Source organism: Chinchilla lanigera, unplaced genomic scaffold (assembly GCF_000276665.1).
Source record: "Chinchilla lanigera isolate Chin_1 unplaced genomic scaffold, ChiLan1.0 scaffold00017, whole genome shotgun sequence".
Taxonomy (NCBI): Eukaryota; Metazoa; Chordata; class Mammalia; order Rodentia; family Chinchillidae; genus Chinchilla; species Chinchilla lanigera.
Genome location: NW_004955418.1, coordinates 607086 through 625241, shown reverse-complemented (window position 1 = coordinate 625241; position 18156 = coordinate 607086). Strand labels below are relative to the sequence as shown.

Genomic DNA, 18156 nt, shown 5'->3' with positions numbered 1-18156 from the left:
ATCTTCCTAAATTGCCCCAACCCATAGCATCCAATAATCATAATCACAGACTCGAGGAGGCAGCTTGGGTTTGGTGTTCAAAATGGAATACAGGGGAAATCTAGCTTTAGGATTCCATACATCGTGTGATCTTGTGTCTCTCAGCCTGGAAATCTGCTAAAGTTTTCAAAGAAAAAACTATAAACTCATCAGGTTCTGTATTGATGCCATGCCACTTACCTAATTGGTTTTAAATTCTCTCTCCACCCGTCTTCAAAACAGCAGAAGAAACCACAATTTGCTAAGAACAAAGCTCCAAATGTGAGTTTAACCTGCACCAGGTCATGCAGAAAGCAGTGACTGAGATTGGATCTGGAGAGGCAGATTTCCAGGAAGGATCCTCATCATTTAAGAGCAAACAACTAATAGGGCTGGATTAGTCTCTTCTTCCTCACCTAAGGATGAGCCCAACTCCTGCTAGCCACTGTAAAGAAGGTGCTGTAACGTCTGACTGCCCAATTCAGACTGCAAATCAGTCATCCACTTGCCACCTCTCACCCTGACTACACATTTCCCACTGCTCTTTCGCAAAGCAGCAAGTTCTGAGTATCAGGAGGACCCTGGATAAATCAATTGTGCTGAATAAGCCTTTACTCAACTTATCAATTTGTTCTTATTTTAATTTTTTTTTGTCTTGCTGTGTTGTCCAGGCTGGCCTTAAACTCCTGAGCTCAAGTCATTCTCCAATAGCTGCAACAACAGGTATGCACCACTGCACTCAGCTGGGCTGGTTGTGAATAGCCACCCTGGGCACTTAGAGAGGCACACAGCAGAAGAAATCAGTGTTTTGCTCATTTCCCCCTCAATTCATATTTCTTGAGCTTCTATTGTAGGTATTGACATGAAGGAGATGGGGAAACCATGGTATATAAAACCACCAAGTTCTCCCATCTCCGAATAGAATTAAGAAGCTAATAAAACATAGGATTTCATCTAGATATCAGGGATTTGATGTTTATAAATGTAAACACCAGCAACAATGATAGATAGTGAAGATTTCAAGCCAGGTGTGCAGCACTCCAGAGGTTGAGGCAGGAGAATAACTGTGAGTTCGAGGCCAACCTGGGCTACAGTGAGTTCAAGGCCAGCCTGAACTACATAGTGAGACCCTGTCTTAAAAAACAAACAAAAAAAGAAGACAAGATAGAACTTTGTAACCACCCTTCAACTTTTATCTATAGTGACTGCCGCCTCAATTGGCTTCATATACCTTCCCACATATACAGCCTGGTTTCCTTCCATGACACAGAGGCCTACTAGTGGCCAGTTCTAATCCTAAGTAAAATCCTAACATGATTCTCTTCAAATCACCACGTAGTTGTTAGCCATCTAACTTAAGCAAGGCACAAAAAGATAAAAAAGACACATCCTCTGGCACAGCTCCCTCTTGCACTGAATACGCCTACGGTGTGGAGGACCATACACACACTGTTCTCCTCCCCCAGGCTTAGAGAGGAGCTCTGAATTGCTACAGAGACAAACAGGTGCCACAATTCATTCTGACAGAGGATCAGAAAATGCTGAGAGGAGAGGTGGGATCTGAGATGAGCCTGGAAGGATGAGGAGGCTGGGAATTGAGTAGGAAAGGAGAGGCATGCCAAGAAAAGGACATAGAATGAGCAAAAGCACAAAGAAGAAAAATGTACAATTTGTTTGGAATTTTCAAGCAGTATGATTTGGCTATAAGAGAAAGCATGTGTAGGAGAGTAGGCTAAAGGCTGACAGGGAGACAGGGGTCAAATTATGGAAAGCCTTGAATGTCCTGTAAAGAGTTTTATTTTACTCCACTGACAGTGGCAGCTGTAGCAGATTTCTGGGTGGGATGGAAGAGAACCGTCTCTAAAGGTAAGGAATCCCGGTATGGCTACTATGGTAGTGGAGGTGAGATACAGTACCCAACTGAAACATTTTGAATGAAAAGAACTGGATTGAAGAGACTTTGTGATAGTAAAGCTGTCATGATTTGTCAGTTTCCTGTGTGTAAGGGATAGAGTGACAAAAGAGCTGGAGATGATTCTGACATGTGGAATACCTTGGGAGATTAAATAGATGGGAATGTCCTAAATAGAATAGGATATGGTAAGAAGGCACTGAGCTCAGTTTAAGACACTTTGACTTTTAAGATATTTTGACTTGAAAGGTTAAACACAGTGTCACAAAGAATCTTGAGACCAACAGAAGACCATCCATGGATCTTAAGGCTGTATCTCACAGATTCTCCTACTAATCTTAAATGTATTGTCCAGCAGCAGCCTCCAGGGCACTCAAGGTAAGGAAGAGTTTGTCTTGGTTTTTTTTTTTTTGTTTGTTTGTTTTTGTTTTTTTTGGTTTTTCTCCGGTACCGGGAACCGAACTCACGACCTTGCGCTTGCCAGGCAGGCGCTTTTGCCGCTGAGCTAAATCCCCAGCCCCAGGAAGAGTTTGTCTTAAAGAGATTTCTGGGTGTGGCTTTTGTCTAGTACTGTGAACACCAAGAAGTTTCACTGAAAAGCCACACATTTTAGGAAAGAATTGCACTAGCAGGAGCACCACTAGCTTGTACTGAAAGGTACATCTATAAGAGGAAGCAGGTTGCAAAACTTTTTTTTTTGTTGTCTTTTTGAGACACAGTCTCACTATGCAGTTCAGGCTGGACTTGAGCTCACTTTGTAGCCCAGGCTGACCTCGAACTTGCAGCAATCTTCTTGCCTCAGCCTCCCGAGAGCTGGGATTACAAGCATGCGCCACCATACTCAGCTGCAGAAACTTCTTAGCTGCCAACATAGCCTACATTTTATAGAAAAGGAAGGCTAATTTAGAGGGCAGAACCAGGAGCCCACAGGATAGAAGCAAGAAGAGCAGAGAATCACTTGCAGGCAGCAGCCCTACTCATACACCCAGTTAGACTTCATATCCTCTAGGGACTCGTGACTAGTCCCCAGTCCTTCCCGAGGGAAACATCTACCCCAGAGAGAAGACTAAAGAAACATGACCAGAATAGATGATGTGGGATCCTAAATTGGATCCTGGATCAGAAAAGGGCCATTAGTAAGACAATTGACAAAATCTGAATAACATCTATAGATTAATTAAGAGTATTGCTGGAATAGAATTAACTTCTAGGTTTTCATAGTTTTATACATTGTATCACTTGGGGATGCTGGGCAAAGGTTATTTGGGGATGCTGTATTATTTTTGCAAACTTCTTGCAGGTATGGAATTATTTCAAATTTTAAAATTAAAAGTTTTCCAGGCATAGTAATGCACGCTTGTAATCCCAACACTTGGGAGGCATAAGCAAGAGGATTACCACAAATCTGAGGCAGGTTTGGGGTTCATACTGACTTCAGCACCAGTCTGAACTACATAACAAGACACTGTCTCCAAAAAAAAATCATTTTTAAATGTAATCATTACCATAAAAAAAGAGAGAGCCACCTATAGCAGTTACCCTCCATCTATCTCAGTCCCGTCTTCTGGGCAAAGGGCAGATAACTTCTCTTGTTAGTCTCAGTCTTCAGAACAAGAGGAACCGCACTAACCTTGCTGTACTGAAGCAACCACACTGGTCTACACCTACACCTCACATGCACAACAAGACCTGGCCTCTGAGCCTGAGCCTGATGCCACTATAATAAATGAGACCTTTTTTGGAAGGTGGGTGTCCAAGGTGGGGATGAATGTATTGCCTGAAGAATATATGTGATTTGTGTCAGAAAGCAGACTGTAATGTCTATGAATTCTTTTCTTTCCGGAAGCAGAGTGTATATCTTCTCTTGAATCTGGGCAGGATTTAGTATCTTTCTTCTAACAAACTGAATATTGTAAAGGGAGGCTATGTGACATCTGAGAATGGGTCACAGAAGACAACGTGGCTCTTTTCTTGAGCCTCTCTGAGGATACTCACTCGTGCAGTGAGGCAACCCAGGCAAGGTCCCTGGCCCTTGACCCTAGCTAAACTCCCAGGTGAGCTGGGTGTGGTGGTGCATGCCTGTAATCCCAGCACTCGGGAGGCTGAGACAAGAGGATCATGGCCAGTTCGAGGTCAGCCTGGGCTACAAAGTGAGCTCAAGGCCAGCCTGAACTGCATAGTGAGACTGTGTCTCAAAAAGACAAAAAAAAAAAAAAAAAAAAAGAAAGAAAGAAAGAAAAAAAACAACTCCCAGATGAAAGCCAGCTGACATATCTGTGAGATATGTCAGAGAAGAAACTTTGAAGTGGCCCAGTCTCAGCAACTGACTGTCCAACTACCACCTAACTACCTGGAAGATACTAAATGTACTAACTGAGCCCCTCCAGCCCTAAAACTGTGGCGATTATAAGAAATAACCAGTGCTGACTTACACCATTATATTTTGGGGTATATTTTTATGCAGCAATAGATAAATGAAACAACTTGCCACAGGCAGTTGGAAACGGAAACTCAGTCAGATTAAGGACTTTTCCCAAGTTTGCATAGCTAGTAAGGAACACAGCTGGAGTTTGGACAACTGTCACTCTGAAGCCAAAGCCACTTGCTGTCCACTAATGCCTGACAGTAGCAGTGACTGCAGCGGGCCTGCACTGAATGCCTTCTCCAAGTAGGTGCTGTTTTCAGCACTTCACATGAACTGAATTACTCACCAAATCTTCTCACAGGCCAAGAAAGCATTATTAACTCCATTTTGCAGTTCTGCACAGAAGTTGACTGACTTGCCCAAGTTGGTATCGCTGGCAAGTCACAGAGAAAGATCCGCCTGAGTGAAAAGCCAGCTCCGGACCACGTAGTCCTACCTGCTCTGCTGGGTATAGGTGAAGTTGTGGAAACAGATTACATAACCTGAGAAGAGAACCAAGGACGGCCCTTTGGGACTGTATCCTTTACAAGGTGGCCAAAGGAAGAGGAGCCCATGATGGAATGAATGATTTGAAAGACAGGGGGCAGCGGAGGAAGGAAGCATGTGATGTACACACTTGAGAAACCAAATGCTACACCAGTGATGGCACTGGAGGAACTCAAGGCAGGACCCACAAACTAGGCTGTCTTTAAAGGTGACCAGGTCAATATTAAGCCGGCTATGAGGCCCTCCCCCAAATTCACAAGACTTGGTAGCAAACTCTTCCAAAGAGGTAATCTTTGCACCATCGAGTGGACAGTGACAGCCATTAGATTACCCTCTGAGTCCTGCAGACAGAGCAACACTATTGCCCTTTTCAATTCCTCCTCTTACAATGACAGCGCTCACTCCTACTCTGGAATGGTCAGGCTATTTTTTCTTCGAAACACAGTTCCCCAGCATGCACTAAAGTTTTAAGTGATCCCTTCACAGAAGCAATATAAATCCAACAACTTTAATGTTTACTTGTTTCTGTACAAGCTCTGGGCCTAAGGCAGATCACTTGTCGAGAGGCCCTGTGGCTGCAACACCACCCAGAGAGGCACAGAGCCCACACTGTGTGGTGACAAAGGTAGACTCAGGGGTAAATGTGGTCAAGGTGCTCTCAGTGGCCCCAGCCCCCACTCCCACTGCCCCACAGTTATCTGGGTAGATGCCACATACAGTGGAAACCCACTAGGGTAATTTACATAGTGAGAAACAGAGGTATCACCCATGAGCCTCCTCAACCCACAGATTCGATTCTTTCACAAGAGCAAAGGGTTTCTCTCACAGGAGGCAGCATCGTGCTCTGCCCGGAGGGTGACACCACCCACCTCCACACCTTAGAGATTTCTCAGAACCTGTGCTGAGCTCTGGAGGGACCATTGGGAAGAGATCCCTGTTAGCACTTGGCAAGGCAAATTAAGTACTAGATGCTTCTCGACTTCCTGGAGAAGGCAGTCCCTTTGAAATGATACCTGGAAGTATGACAGAAGTTTTCTTGGAAAAAGTTCATATTTTGTCCAAAAGAACACAACCTGTGAGAATTGTAGCCAGATCTGTTAGATGTGGTTCCACTTTAATCCTACCCAGCCTTGGTTCTACTCCCCACTGGGGCTGTTGGATCTAAAGTCCAAGAAAGGGTTGAGAACTTTGTACTAGAAATTTCTGGAGATTTTTCTCGTTCTTAGTAATGGGGGCTGAGGAGTGGCTGTCACATTTATGACAAGTGTGAGTAAGTCAGTGAGCCAGAGCAGGAAGGAGTGAAGTGGGGCTGGGACAGGTAGAACCTCTGGTAAGATGGTCTCAGAAGCAAAACCCATGCAGAGAAACTACGAAAAGGAAGCCAATGAATAGTAAGCAGTCTGACAGGGAAGCCTGTTATTCTGTGAAAGAAACTTCAGGTACAGGCCTTGGTTCACTCTGTGACAAATGGATCATGTCATAGTCCCTCTCTTTCCTTTTTAAAAAAATTCTTCTCTTCATTATTTTTTTCCTTAAATCAAATCAACCAACAACAATGCAGGGAAAGTTGCTGTGGTTGCAGGCCTGCTGTGTTCTTTCATCCAGAGACAGATCCAGACATCTGCCTAATCTGTTCCATCCTAACAGTAAATAAACCCTCCTTTCTAAGGCCATACAAAGCTATGTGGTTATCAATTAGACAGTGCTTGTGAAACTCATTAGCGGTCTGAACAGGTGCATTAGGTGCCGTATGAGATTAGACTTGTGGCCATCGGCACCAGTGGAAGGGACTCTGACTCCAGGAGATTGGGTGCCAGGGCCTCCAGCAATGTCATGACAAGAGGTTCTCAAAAAGCCTGTACCCCACCTCCTCCACCTAGTACTTCAACCAAAAAATATGGAGAAAATACCTCATTTCAAGGAAATAGTGAAAGAATGAACATGCCAAAGGTTACCCACAGAAAGAAACACTGACTTCCCATCATCTTCCCTTTTAGAGAAAACAATGATCTAAGAACCCCTCAGCTATCTGCTAGGCAAAAAGGTGCAGCCACTCCAAATTTATGATTTCAGTTTACTACAGAAATGGCACCTGATCAAACCTCGTACTTCTTAAGGCATTCACCCTGAAGCATGAACAGGTTAGATTAACAGAGTACAACTGGACACTCTAATGAAAACCAGAATGGAAAAACCTCAGGTGGCCTCTTGTGCAAGTACAAAGTCCCTGTAATGAATGACACCACTTTATATTAAGATGCACCACTAAAATAAAAAGTAAAAAAAACCTCAGGTGTCAAGTGAAACTGGTAAATTTTGCAGAATGCTAGCTAATCAAGACGGAAAGGAAATATAAACCAAAATATTGACATATGTGAGGGAAACTACCTAGAGACAATTCTAAAGCTCAGAAAAAGAGAATTACTTGCAAGAAAATGAAGAAACAATGAACTGTTAAAAAAACTAACTGAAACATGATTGAAAAGCAAAATTGTGCTCTTTTCAAAATATCTAAGGACACTTTCCCCCTAGCCTCTTGTATTGGGCTGTCAGTTGAGAGATTTTGTAAGTTGTCCAGGACAAAAGTAGTTGATAGAAAAATCAAATGGGCTCATTGCTGCCTTTTTACTCAGCAGTAGCCAGTAAAATGTTTATTGGCTACTGTAAATGTTTACAAACATTTACTTATCCACATTTTAAGTTTCTGTCCCCAAAGATCTTATGATCTGGTGAAAGAGATAAGGTACTGATCAAAGGACAGTCGACAATGCATAGCATCAATTGATTAGTGTCATATAAATGATATAGGTCATCAATACTATGACTCCAAGAATATAATAGTACTTCTTAAGGTCAGGGGATTTGTAATCAGCCAACCACCTGAGGATTAGCAACACCCAACAAAGAGCGAAGACCCCAAACCAAGGGGTGTCCTCTTTGTCCTATAAGCACTTATAGAGAGCAAAATTTCATACTTTAATCAGGTTTCATGTATCAATTAACTAATTAAAATTAAATTAATTCCACGGTGAGCATATTTATTATGTATTACATTTATTCATAAAATAACAAACTATAGTAAAAATAAAACCCCACAAACTCCAAAACATTTCACCTCTTACAAGACCTCATCACTATCCTTTTGATCATGGGCAGCTGGCCACCAGACCCAACTCAGTACAGAAGTAAGGAGAGAGAATGAATGATTCAGTGTGAGCTCAGCCCTGAATCTGGAAACCCCCACATCAAATCAGAGTGATCGAGGGACTCTGCTTTCCTTGAAAATAAGGAAGTCCCATTTTCCAGGGACTTTCAGCAACTTTTTCCGACAAGTGTAAAATGCCAGTTGCAGACTAGCTAAAGTTAAAGTGCAGGCCTGGCAGCACTGGCAAAGCTGTTTTGCCCCACAACCAGGTTGACATGTTGAAAGAGGCCTGGTGAAGTATGGATCTTAGTTTTCTCATTTGCAAAATGGAGAAAAACAATATCCATTATGGACTTCTCAAAAAACTGACTGGCATGTACTCATGGGAACCTCAAGATCTGAGTCCTAGTTGGGGCCTGCATAGTCCGGGATTCATACTGAGACTGACATGAGCTTCCCCCCCCGCACCAAAAAAAAATCACACACACAGTCTACACTCTTCTTACCACCACCTCTACCAGCCCCACAGTAACTCTCAACTCAAGATAAACAGGAACATCTGAACAAAAAATATAGTTGTTCATAAAAACTCCCCCCTTTTTCCTCTCCTCAGTCTGCTTCTAGAACATAATTTTTTCATTTACCTAGTCTTTCAGCTCACACTGGTATATGTTCATAAGATTTTGTCAATAATAAATGGCAAGTGCTGTGTTAATCATTTTGTATACCCTATCTCATTTAATACTCATGGCAATCCTATTGTTATATCATCGCCATTTATAGAAAACTAAAACAACAACTTGCCTAACATCACCCATCTGGGAAATGCAAAAGATTCTTTTCTTTTCTTTTTTTTTTTCCTCTGGTTTTTTGAGACAGGGTCTGGCTGTACAGTTGAGGCTGCCCCTGAACTCACTATGTAGCCCAGGTTGGCCTCAAACTTGTGGCAATCCTCCTGCCTTAGCCTCTCAAGTACTGGGATTACAGATATGTGCCACCACGCCCGGCCAAAAGTTTATTTTCAAATCCAAGTCCATCTGACTATAGACCCCAAGTGCTTACTTACCACACTGTATTTAGCAGACTTCTTTTTTTCCCCTGTCTTTTTCAGTCAGGGTTTCATTATACAATTCAGGCTGGTGTTGAACTCACTTTGTAGCCCAGTGTGTCCTCAAACTCACAGAAATCCTCCTGCTTCAGCCTCTGAGTGCTAGGATTACAAGCATGTGCCACTAAGCCCACTCTAGCAGACTTCCTTTAAAGGAAGCGCATCTATTTGAAAAATCATTAGCTGACATCATAATCAACAGTGAAAGTCTAAATGCTTTCCCTCATGAACAGAAAAGGATGTCTGTTCTCATCATATCTTTTCAGCATTGTTCTTGAAAGTCCTAACCAGTTCAAAGGCAAAAAAAAAAAAAAAAAAAAAGAAAGAAATGATGAAACAATTAGAAAGGAAAAAGTAAACTTTTCTCCCTACTGGCAACATAATCCTGTGCATAGAAATGCTCTAAGAATCCACAAAATTTTCTTTAAAAAATAAAAATAAAAAAGTTTACTGCAACTAATAAGTGAGTGTGTTAAAGTCACACAGTATAAAGTCAACATTAGAAAAAAGAGGAGGGCCTCAGGTGTAGCTCAGTGTAGAGCATTTGCCTAGCATATGTAAGGCTGAGTTAGATCTCTAGCAATACAAAAACAAATCAAAAGAAAAATTGTCTCATTATATTCTGCCAGCCCTTGCTCTCTTTCAGTTCTGCATCTATCAATAGTGTACTAGCTGGGCGTGGTGGCGCACGCCTGTAATTCCAGCACTTGGGAGCACTTGGGAGGCTGAGGCAGGAGGATTGTTGCAAGTTCGAGACCAGCATGGGCTACAAAGTGGGCTTGAGGCCAGCCTGAACTGCATAGCGAAACCCTGTCTCAAAAAGACAAAAAAAAAAAACCCAAAAAACCAAATAGTGTACTATGTAGTAAAGCCTACCATAGCTGTATCTGGACTGAAATGGTATGGGTTTTTTCCTTGTCATTATGCCCTAAACATACACTACAACTATTTATGTAGCATTTACATTGTAGTAGGTATCATGGGTAATAGAGAGATGATATAAAGTTTACAGGAGACTGTGTGTGTAAGTTATATGCAAATACTACATTTTATTTAAGGGACCTGAGCATCCATGGATTTTGGTATCCGCCATGGATGCTGGAACCAGCCCCCTTTGGATACTAAGGGATAATTATACTAGCAAGAGAACTGGACAATAAAATTAAGTGAACAATACCATTTATAATAGCATCCAAAACACATGATACATTAGGGGAAAAGTTAAGAAATGTGTAAAAGACCTGTTCACTGGTACCTACCAAACATTAAAAAGCTGCTTTTAACCTAAAACTTCAAATACTGCTTGCATAATTAGAAATAAACTCATCAGTCTAGCATTCAAAACTAGTGAAACTAAGACTCTAAAATACCTCTCCAGCCTCCTCACCCTTTTCTCCTTTTCCTTGCTATTTTGTCAACCACAAATAGGCCCCTCTTCTCCTGCGAATGCTGCACACTCTGCACGGGACTGACTTAATCAGTTGATTATCTCTCTTTCTCCTCAAACCCCTCTCTCCTCATCTGCCTCTGACTCTCATCTCAAATTACACCACCAAGAAATTCTCTCTAACCCTCTAACCAGATAGGATCTTTCTTTCCTTTATGATGCTTCTCCTCCCCAAAGCACCATGTGGGCACCTCTCACAGGATTTATCATAATCTAGACTGAAGTACTGCTCTACTTTTACACTTCTAAGTTGTAAATTCACTGACAGTAGGGGCTATGTCTGATGTAACTCCCCTGAAATACCTATTTCTTTACCTAAAGTACACATTCAGATACTTATTAAGGCAAAACATCTAAATGATGGAATTGTAAAAATGCTTTTTAAACAATAGGGCCTTTGAAATACCAAATCGCATCACTTGGCACAACAGAATTAGTGATGTGTGCAAGATCCATTCACTGACAACTCATGTATGACTTCTCCATGTGCTGCCTTAGGTGTTTAGTCATGTGCTGACCTTCCATTGATTCAGTTCTGAGAGGTGTTAGCTCATCTTGGCTTCCTTTCATTACGCCAATATCAAGATCAAAATTAAGTAAAACATCTCAGCCTAGTGGATAAAGACAGATTCTCAGTCTATAAAATAAGTCAAGGAGGAAAGGGGTAGGTGAGCTAATGGATAGGCAAGGAATCTGTAATGAAAGAAAGCCCTGAATGATTCTGTTCCTGGGGAGAGAATAAAACTGACCATCACCTCTTGGGAGAGGTCTGTGGTGCTAATACACAGAAACCCTATAGGCTATCTGTGCCTTAGCTATGCTGGGAACATCTGCAAGGAGAAATGAAACGTTAAATCACATCCCACCCATCCTCAAGAAACTAGCAGCAGTCAGGCTCTGGAGATGCTAGGCCTCTGTCCAGAGAAGGTCCCTGGAGAGGCCATTTGGCTCTCACTGCCTCTACAGAGTGGGAAGGGAATGTGCCTGAAGACTGGAGCTCAGATGGCGTGCTCTCCCTGCAGCAACCAGCCTGAGAAAAGGTTCCTTAATTTCACCTTCTTTCATAATAACTGAAAGCACCACAGCTGATCACACCTCAGTCAGGGTGAATTTGTCTTTTGACCTCAGATTGGTAAAGCTCCTTGACTAGGCATGGAATGTCTTCTTCATATCATCCTAATGCTTTTTAATTGTCCTATGTGTTTGCTTAAGTTCTTAGAGCCTTGCATGGTGCTCTACCTCAGCAAGATTCGCCTGTGTGCATTATCATTATTAAAAGAGTTTAATTTCATATAAGACAGTCATTTTTCAAACTTGTCATAATTTAGCACTTCCACAGTCAATTCATCCACTTTCCCTAGTTTTCTAAAGAGCTCCCCATGTCATCTTTTGAAATTCATAAAGTAGATTTATTTCTATGTACAAATCCCAAAAAGTAAGTGGGCAGAGAAGCTTAATTTGCTAGAAACAAGACAAAAATCCTCATCGCACATCCAGCCATCCAAACTTAAAATTGAGGGTGGAGGAAGAATGTAGATTTCTTTTACCTTTAGTACAAATTATATTAACAACACTTTGGGCTTTGAAAAGAAGACCCAAGAATAAGTTCGTAGGTTGCACAGAGGAAACTTCACTAATACTGATATCACCGTTCCTTTCCCAAATCAATATTCAGAATTACCAAATGCCACTAAGCCAACAGGATTTAGAAGGTTAAGACTTCCTGCTGGTTAGATATTTGCACATTTACTTTTTTCCTACTTATCCAAATGGCAATTCCCTGATCCTCTGAAATTTAAACACTATGTTCTTTTTGGTGGTTTTTTTGTTTTGTTTTGTTTTTATCTGGTACCAGGGATTGAACTCACGACCTTGCGCTTGCTGGGCAGGCACTGTGCTGCTGAGCTAAATCCCCAGCCCAAAACACTATGTTCAACTCAGTCACCTTATAAGCATATTTCAAAGCAATTTTCAGGGGGCTAAATCCCTCTGGAATCATACATCAATGTGTGGTCAAAATCAAACTCTTCATTTGCAACTGGGGTCTTTGGCTTCTAATGAGAATCTAATCGGTCATGCGCTCTAGCGTTTTCTCTTTCTATCTATGAGATGTTGTGATTTCCCACATGGATGCTACTGTGAAATTACCAAGGCTGTGAAAAAGTATGAACTGCTTTGTGAGTGGAGCTGTTGTCCAGTGACAACAGCGACAAACCTTTGGATAGCTCCTAAATCTCAGTGACAAACCTCTGGATCTCTCCTTTGAGCATCCCAATGAAGACTCACGAAATTTTTTGTTAAGGAAAATGACTTACAGGTAAAATATCTGAAAAATAAGTGTTTTCATTTCTTAGCCAAACGTTACAACTTAGCCCTTTGATTAGATAGCTTGAGATAAAAAGGACTCAGATACAATAGGAACTAGATAGTCAAGACCTTGAGCTAGAGATTAAAAACAATTGTATCACCTGGGAAAATTTTACGATAAAATAGGCTGAATGGCAAAATTAACATTCTTCCTCTGTTAAGAAAAATAGAAGACTACTTTGAAAAACATTGTTTTTTAGAGAAATGCACATTTCAAGAATAAGTTATTTTACAATTGCTTTAGAGCTGGGTAGCTGAGGACAAGAGTAAGAGGGACATTTCACCACAAATTCCTATGGATTTTGAGCCATGTAAATGTGTTACACATCCAAAAACAGGAATGCAATTTTATTTTTAAAAATAACTGCTATTAGGAAGTAAAGTGTAGCTGGGCACGGTCCCAGCACTCAGGAGGCTGAGGCAGGAGGATCACTGCGAGTTCGAGACCAGCCTGGGCTACAAAGTGAGCTTGAGGCCAGCCTGAACTGCATAGTGAGACCTTGTCTCAAAAAAAAGAAAAAAGAAGAAAAAAGGAAATAAAGTGTAAATGTCCTAAATAATAGAGGATAGTAACAAGGAAGCACACTTGCTTTGATTGGATGTCAAGAGGAAGTTACTCACCTAGACTGTTAATATACCATCCTCACTAGGTCCCAAACCCTTTGTTAATTCAAATAGTTTTTTCATTTTTATTTAAATTGGGATTGGGATACTATTACCCCCACTCCCTACCCTCCTCACAAAAAAGTGAAACTTCTTCAGCAAAAACTATTCCCCCTGCTGCTCAGATCCCATTAACACTAATCAGCACAATGATTAAGCACGTTGTGGTTTAAGTCCTTTCATTGATAAGGACTGCTTTGGAAAAACATGTTCCCATAGCGACAGGTAAAGGCTATCATCAAACTCAGCTTTTCAACACAGTACTTTGTGTCTCAGATCAGAGTTCAGATTGTTTTATCATGAATCTAGAGGCTTTCTTTTGGAACTTCACTTGACTTTATTCAAAAGGCACTTAGAAGAGCCCTTCTATAAACAGGCACAATACTGAACCCTGGGGAGGAGGGAGTGGGGCCGGAGGACAGGAGAGCCAGGACAAAAAAGATTTCAAAGATAAGATATTATTTCTGCGCCTAAAACAGCAATCTGAAGAGGAAAAGAACCACTAAAGAAATAATGACATTAGGGTGAGGATTCAATCCCAAATCTATAACCAAACCGCCTCTTCACCATCAGGACTGGTCAGTTTCTAATCTAGTTTCACTTTCCCATCTTCAAGCTGCAGCACAGCTGGGTTTCCAGCTGGCTGGGGAAGAAAAGATTCTTTAAATAAACAGCATTTAAAAAAATATGCAGTTGCTTTTGCCATACTGAATTTTGTGAACCACCTTCCTCTAATATGTGATTCTGGGTGCCAAATTCACTTAAAACTATCCGAAGGAATGTAAACTGTCCAGGATATACATCTTGTCCGTGTTTAACAACAAAGTACTGTATATCATACACTGGAAAACTGAAAATCAGCAAGTCTCAAAGGAAGGGGAAAATATATATATATATATATATAGTTATAATATATATATATATATAGTTATATACTGCAACTACTGAACAAAGGAAACAGCTTAAAAACATGCATATAAGAAAGCAATAAGATAGGGCATAATTATACCAAAATATATACAACCATCTTTTAAAATGCAGGACTATTTGCAGAATAGGATGTTTTTACAGCATGGCATGGAGTTGTCGATCCCTGTGAGGCCTTTCCAACTCTTTTTCTTCTCCTTTCCACAGAGGCAAAGAAAACATCTTCATGTATGCAACCTTCTCAGAAATGCACAGATTTTACTCAACTCTTTACCACCAGAGGTAGTATTTCTGGATAAATGATACACATTAAATCTGTAAAAATGCCCCTTAGGCAGGTATCACTATTCCAGCAACACCACCCTTTACCATTTCCCACTGGAGAGCATCAGTTTCGAGTCCACAGTTCACACTGAAATTAGTCGCTCATGAGGACCTTTAGAAGGTGTCCAGTATGACTCTTGCACGGATGTTACTGAGGGATGCATCAACTTTTAAGACCAAGGTATCCCTACAGATGGTACATTATCCCAAAGTCTTGCCTTCCACCCCTAAACACATCTTTCCAGATGACTTCCCTAGGAACCAAACCTCTAAACCCCAGACACACTCAGAGCTGAAGCTGGCAAAACAAAGTAACAATTCAACCTCAGTTCCTCAATATAACGGCCAGGATGTCAGGTTCCAAGTGCCAGTTTCCCTATTTTGCAATGGTAAGTCTGATCCAAGGAGAAAATGTTCTCAATGACCCTGTGGCCCAGAGGGCTTTCTTTAGAATAGAAAACAGAAAATGAATTTGTTAGCTATTTCCTGCTGAGCACAAGGAAGGTGTTGCGGTTAGTTAGGATGATTTTGTTTCCTTATTTAATATACCATTACAGTCTATGTTTTCTTTAACCACATAGTAGAAAATAAGCTTATATTCTCCTGCCATATTATCACCAGTTCCACAAATCTCCCCTCAGAAATATGCTCTTTAATTTCTAATCTCCTTATGTAAAGCTCCCCAAACAGACACTTATCTCTACACTATCAATTCAAAGCAATTGTTTTGCATTCTAAAATATTTACGGCCATGCGTATTCCCGCTCCTTGATAATTTATGATGTGTGAGGGCCTTCCCTTTACCAGTGATTGCAGCCCTAAATTTATCTTTTTGAGAAGTGTGCTACACATGCTATTTTAATAACATGAGATGGCCATAACCTAAAAGCAGACCGTATTTCTGACTCTCAAATCTTTCAGCGTCTCAGCATTCAACTGTTAAGCTATCAGAAGCTAATTAAAGCAAACAAGGTGTAACTGACAATGCATATGTTCAGAGGTGCAAATAGAAGGGGGACAAAGGAAGAAGCCCCTCCCTCTGTGGGATTATCTGACAATCACTAGCAGGTCCTCAGTGACCTAGGTGAGGGATCTGTGGAGTTGCAAACTTGCATATTCAGGAGCAATTTAGCAAAAACCAAACCAGAAGCTGTCCTTGGATAAGGTTCAATAAGTGTTTTTACTACCTATTTCCACTGCATGGTACAGTTTCACAGCTCCCCAAGGGATTTCAGAGAAAATACTTAATAGAATAAAAAAATTAAAATTCTTAACTGGTCTCAACTTATCACCATAAAACATTTCAGAGCATAAAATCAACATTAAAAAGCAGTCAACAATATTCCTTAGAGTAATATCAGAGCCATAAACTGCTCTTATCACTGAAGTTTTTTCCTTCTTATTAAGACACTGCCAAGATTCTTCTTATTAAAATGAACACAGTTTAACATAGTGCCTGGATGTACTCCCACAACTAAACTCTTAAAATTTGCCTCTTTTTGGAAAAGCAGGAGAGAGAGGCTTCCAAAAGTCAAAGGCATTGATCTAGAAAGATGGGGGCAACAAAACTTCCAGTGAGCTGTTGCACATATTTTGCGACTCATGCCTGTTTACACTCCCCAGATTCAGTGGGTGAACTGGTAAACATATGAACTTCTATGAGAGTCCAAGACATCTATCACAAGTCAGTGGCTACATAGCTCAGAGTCACTCCAAATGCCATAAATTTAGCCTCAGCTGAGGCAAAATGAAGCCCCAGTATGAATAGGCACAAGACAAACTAACACTGAATACTTCATGGAGGGGACAGTTCTGTTTAAAATATCCTTCCTGAGAAGTAAGTGCTGAATTCAGGGACATGAAGAAAAAGCTCTTAAACTGACATTTCTTTGCCTTCCAACAGGACCCAGGAAGGAGACTTTCACTTTGGGGTGCCTAGATCTACAGATTTCAGTGTTTTGTTTCTAATCACCTGCATTCCTGTGCAGTTCCCACCATCGTGAGGATAAGAGATGCAGTCAATACAACCAGCCAGCAAGATGTCAGAGCTGAACTTACAGCATTTAGCAGAAGTTACTCTATTTCATCCTCATGATCATCATCATCATCAAAAGACCTAGTAAGAGCCTCCAGAAACTGATGTAAGAGGCTTACCGCTTGCCAATCCTGGAGGTAAGGAGAAGGCTATACTACCCACCTAGCAAAGGTAGGCAATCACGATGGAGGAAAAACCCCCCACAAAAAACAAAACCCGGAGCCACATGGAGGACCGAAAACAGCAGAAAAAGTCCAACTCTGCCTGCGCCAGCGGTGTGGATGAGCAGAGCAGCGAGCCTCGGAGAGGAAGGAGGGGGCGGGGGCCATCATTCCCTAGGAGAACTTGTAAGCGGAGGCCTTCACCGTCTGAAAGTCTGCCCAGCTTCTCCTGCAGACCCTGCCAGCCTGGGCAAGGCAGGCCCTTGGGAGTAGAGCGCACAAGGCCTCTGAGGGTCACTCCTGACTCACTGAGCCTCAGGACAGCACCAGCACCGCCCGGACCTCTCCGTTTTTCCTTCTGCTACTGGGCTATGATGGCAGCTTTCCAGCCCCACATGCCATACATCAGCCGCAGATCCCTGCTGGCACAGGCCGGAGCCTCCCCCGCCCCCTCCAGCCCCTGGCACACTTTGCGCCTGACCCTCCTATCCAACCCCAATCCCCTCACACCCGTGCCAGCCTCCCTGCCTGGGGGTGCCCCCCTCCAAGCGACTGGACGCTGCCAGGCCTGGGCACCTGCCGCACCTCGCCGCCCCACCCCCATTTTCTACCACCTCGCCCCTCCCCCCTTCCTCCGGCAGAGGGAGGGGGCGACTCACCGCAGTCAGTGCATAGGATCTTGCCCACCTCCTTCTTGAGGTTTTTGCCGTTGGTGTCGAGGGGGGCAAAGGCAGTCTTAAAGACTAAGGGCTGCTCCGTGGGCTCCAGAAAAAAGATGTAGCGCTGGTTCCTTTCGAGCGGCGCGCAGGAGCCCACGCTGATCACCTGCTCGCGCTGCAGCCCCCCGCTCCGGAGCGGCCACTTGTCCAGCACCTTCACCAGCGTCACTCGACCCGAGGCGGGCGGCTCGCGGGTGCTGTTGGAGCTGGCGCCGCTGGCCGGAGCCAGCCCCTGGACCTTGCCCTCCACCACCACCGGCGCCTTGTATGCCTGGTCCTGCACCGACTTGAGGCTGGGCGAGTAGCAGGCGAGCGACACACCGAAGAGCAGCATGGAGAAGCCGGGGGCCGGGTCGCGCCTCATGCCGCCGGCGGCTATGGCTCGCGGGCGGGCGGCGGCTCGCGGGGCTGCGGGGCTG

The 18156-nt window shown here is 42.7% G+C and overlaps 1 protein-coding gene across 1 annotated transcript in view; it reads right to left on the bottom strand.

Moving 5' to 3' along the window:
• Positions 1 to 18156, bottom strand: part of Nrg2 (neuregulin 2) — a gene marked incomplete in the record, with an annotated part of 245238 nt that overhangs the window by 168620 nt on the left and 58462 nt on the right. The window contains 1 exon segment of the mRNA XM_013512931.1: positions 17678 to 18156. This exon segment is cut by the window's right edge and continues 17 nt beyond it. Coding sequence (XP_013368385.1) covers positions 17678 to 18156 — 479 coding nt within the window.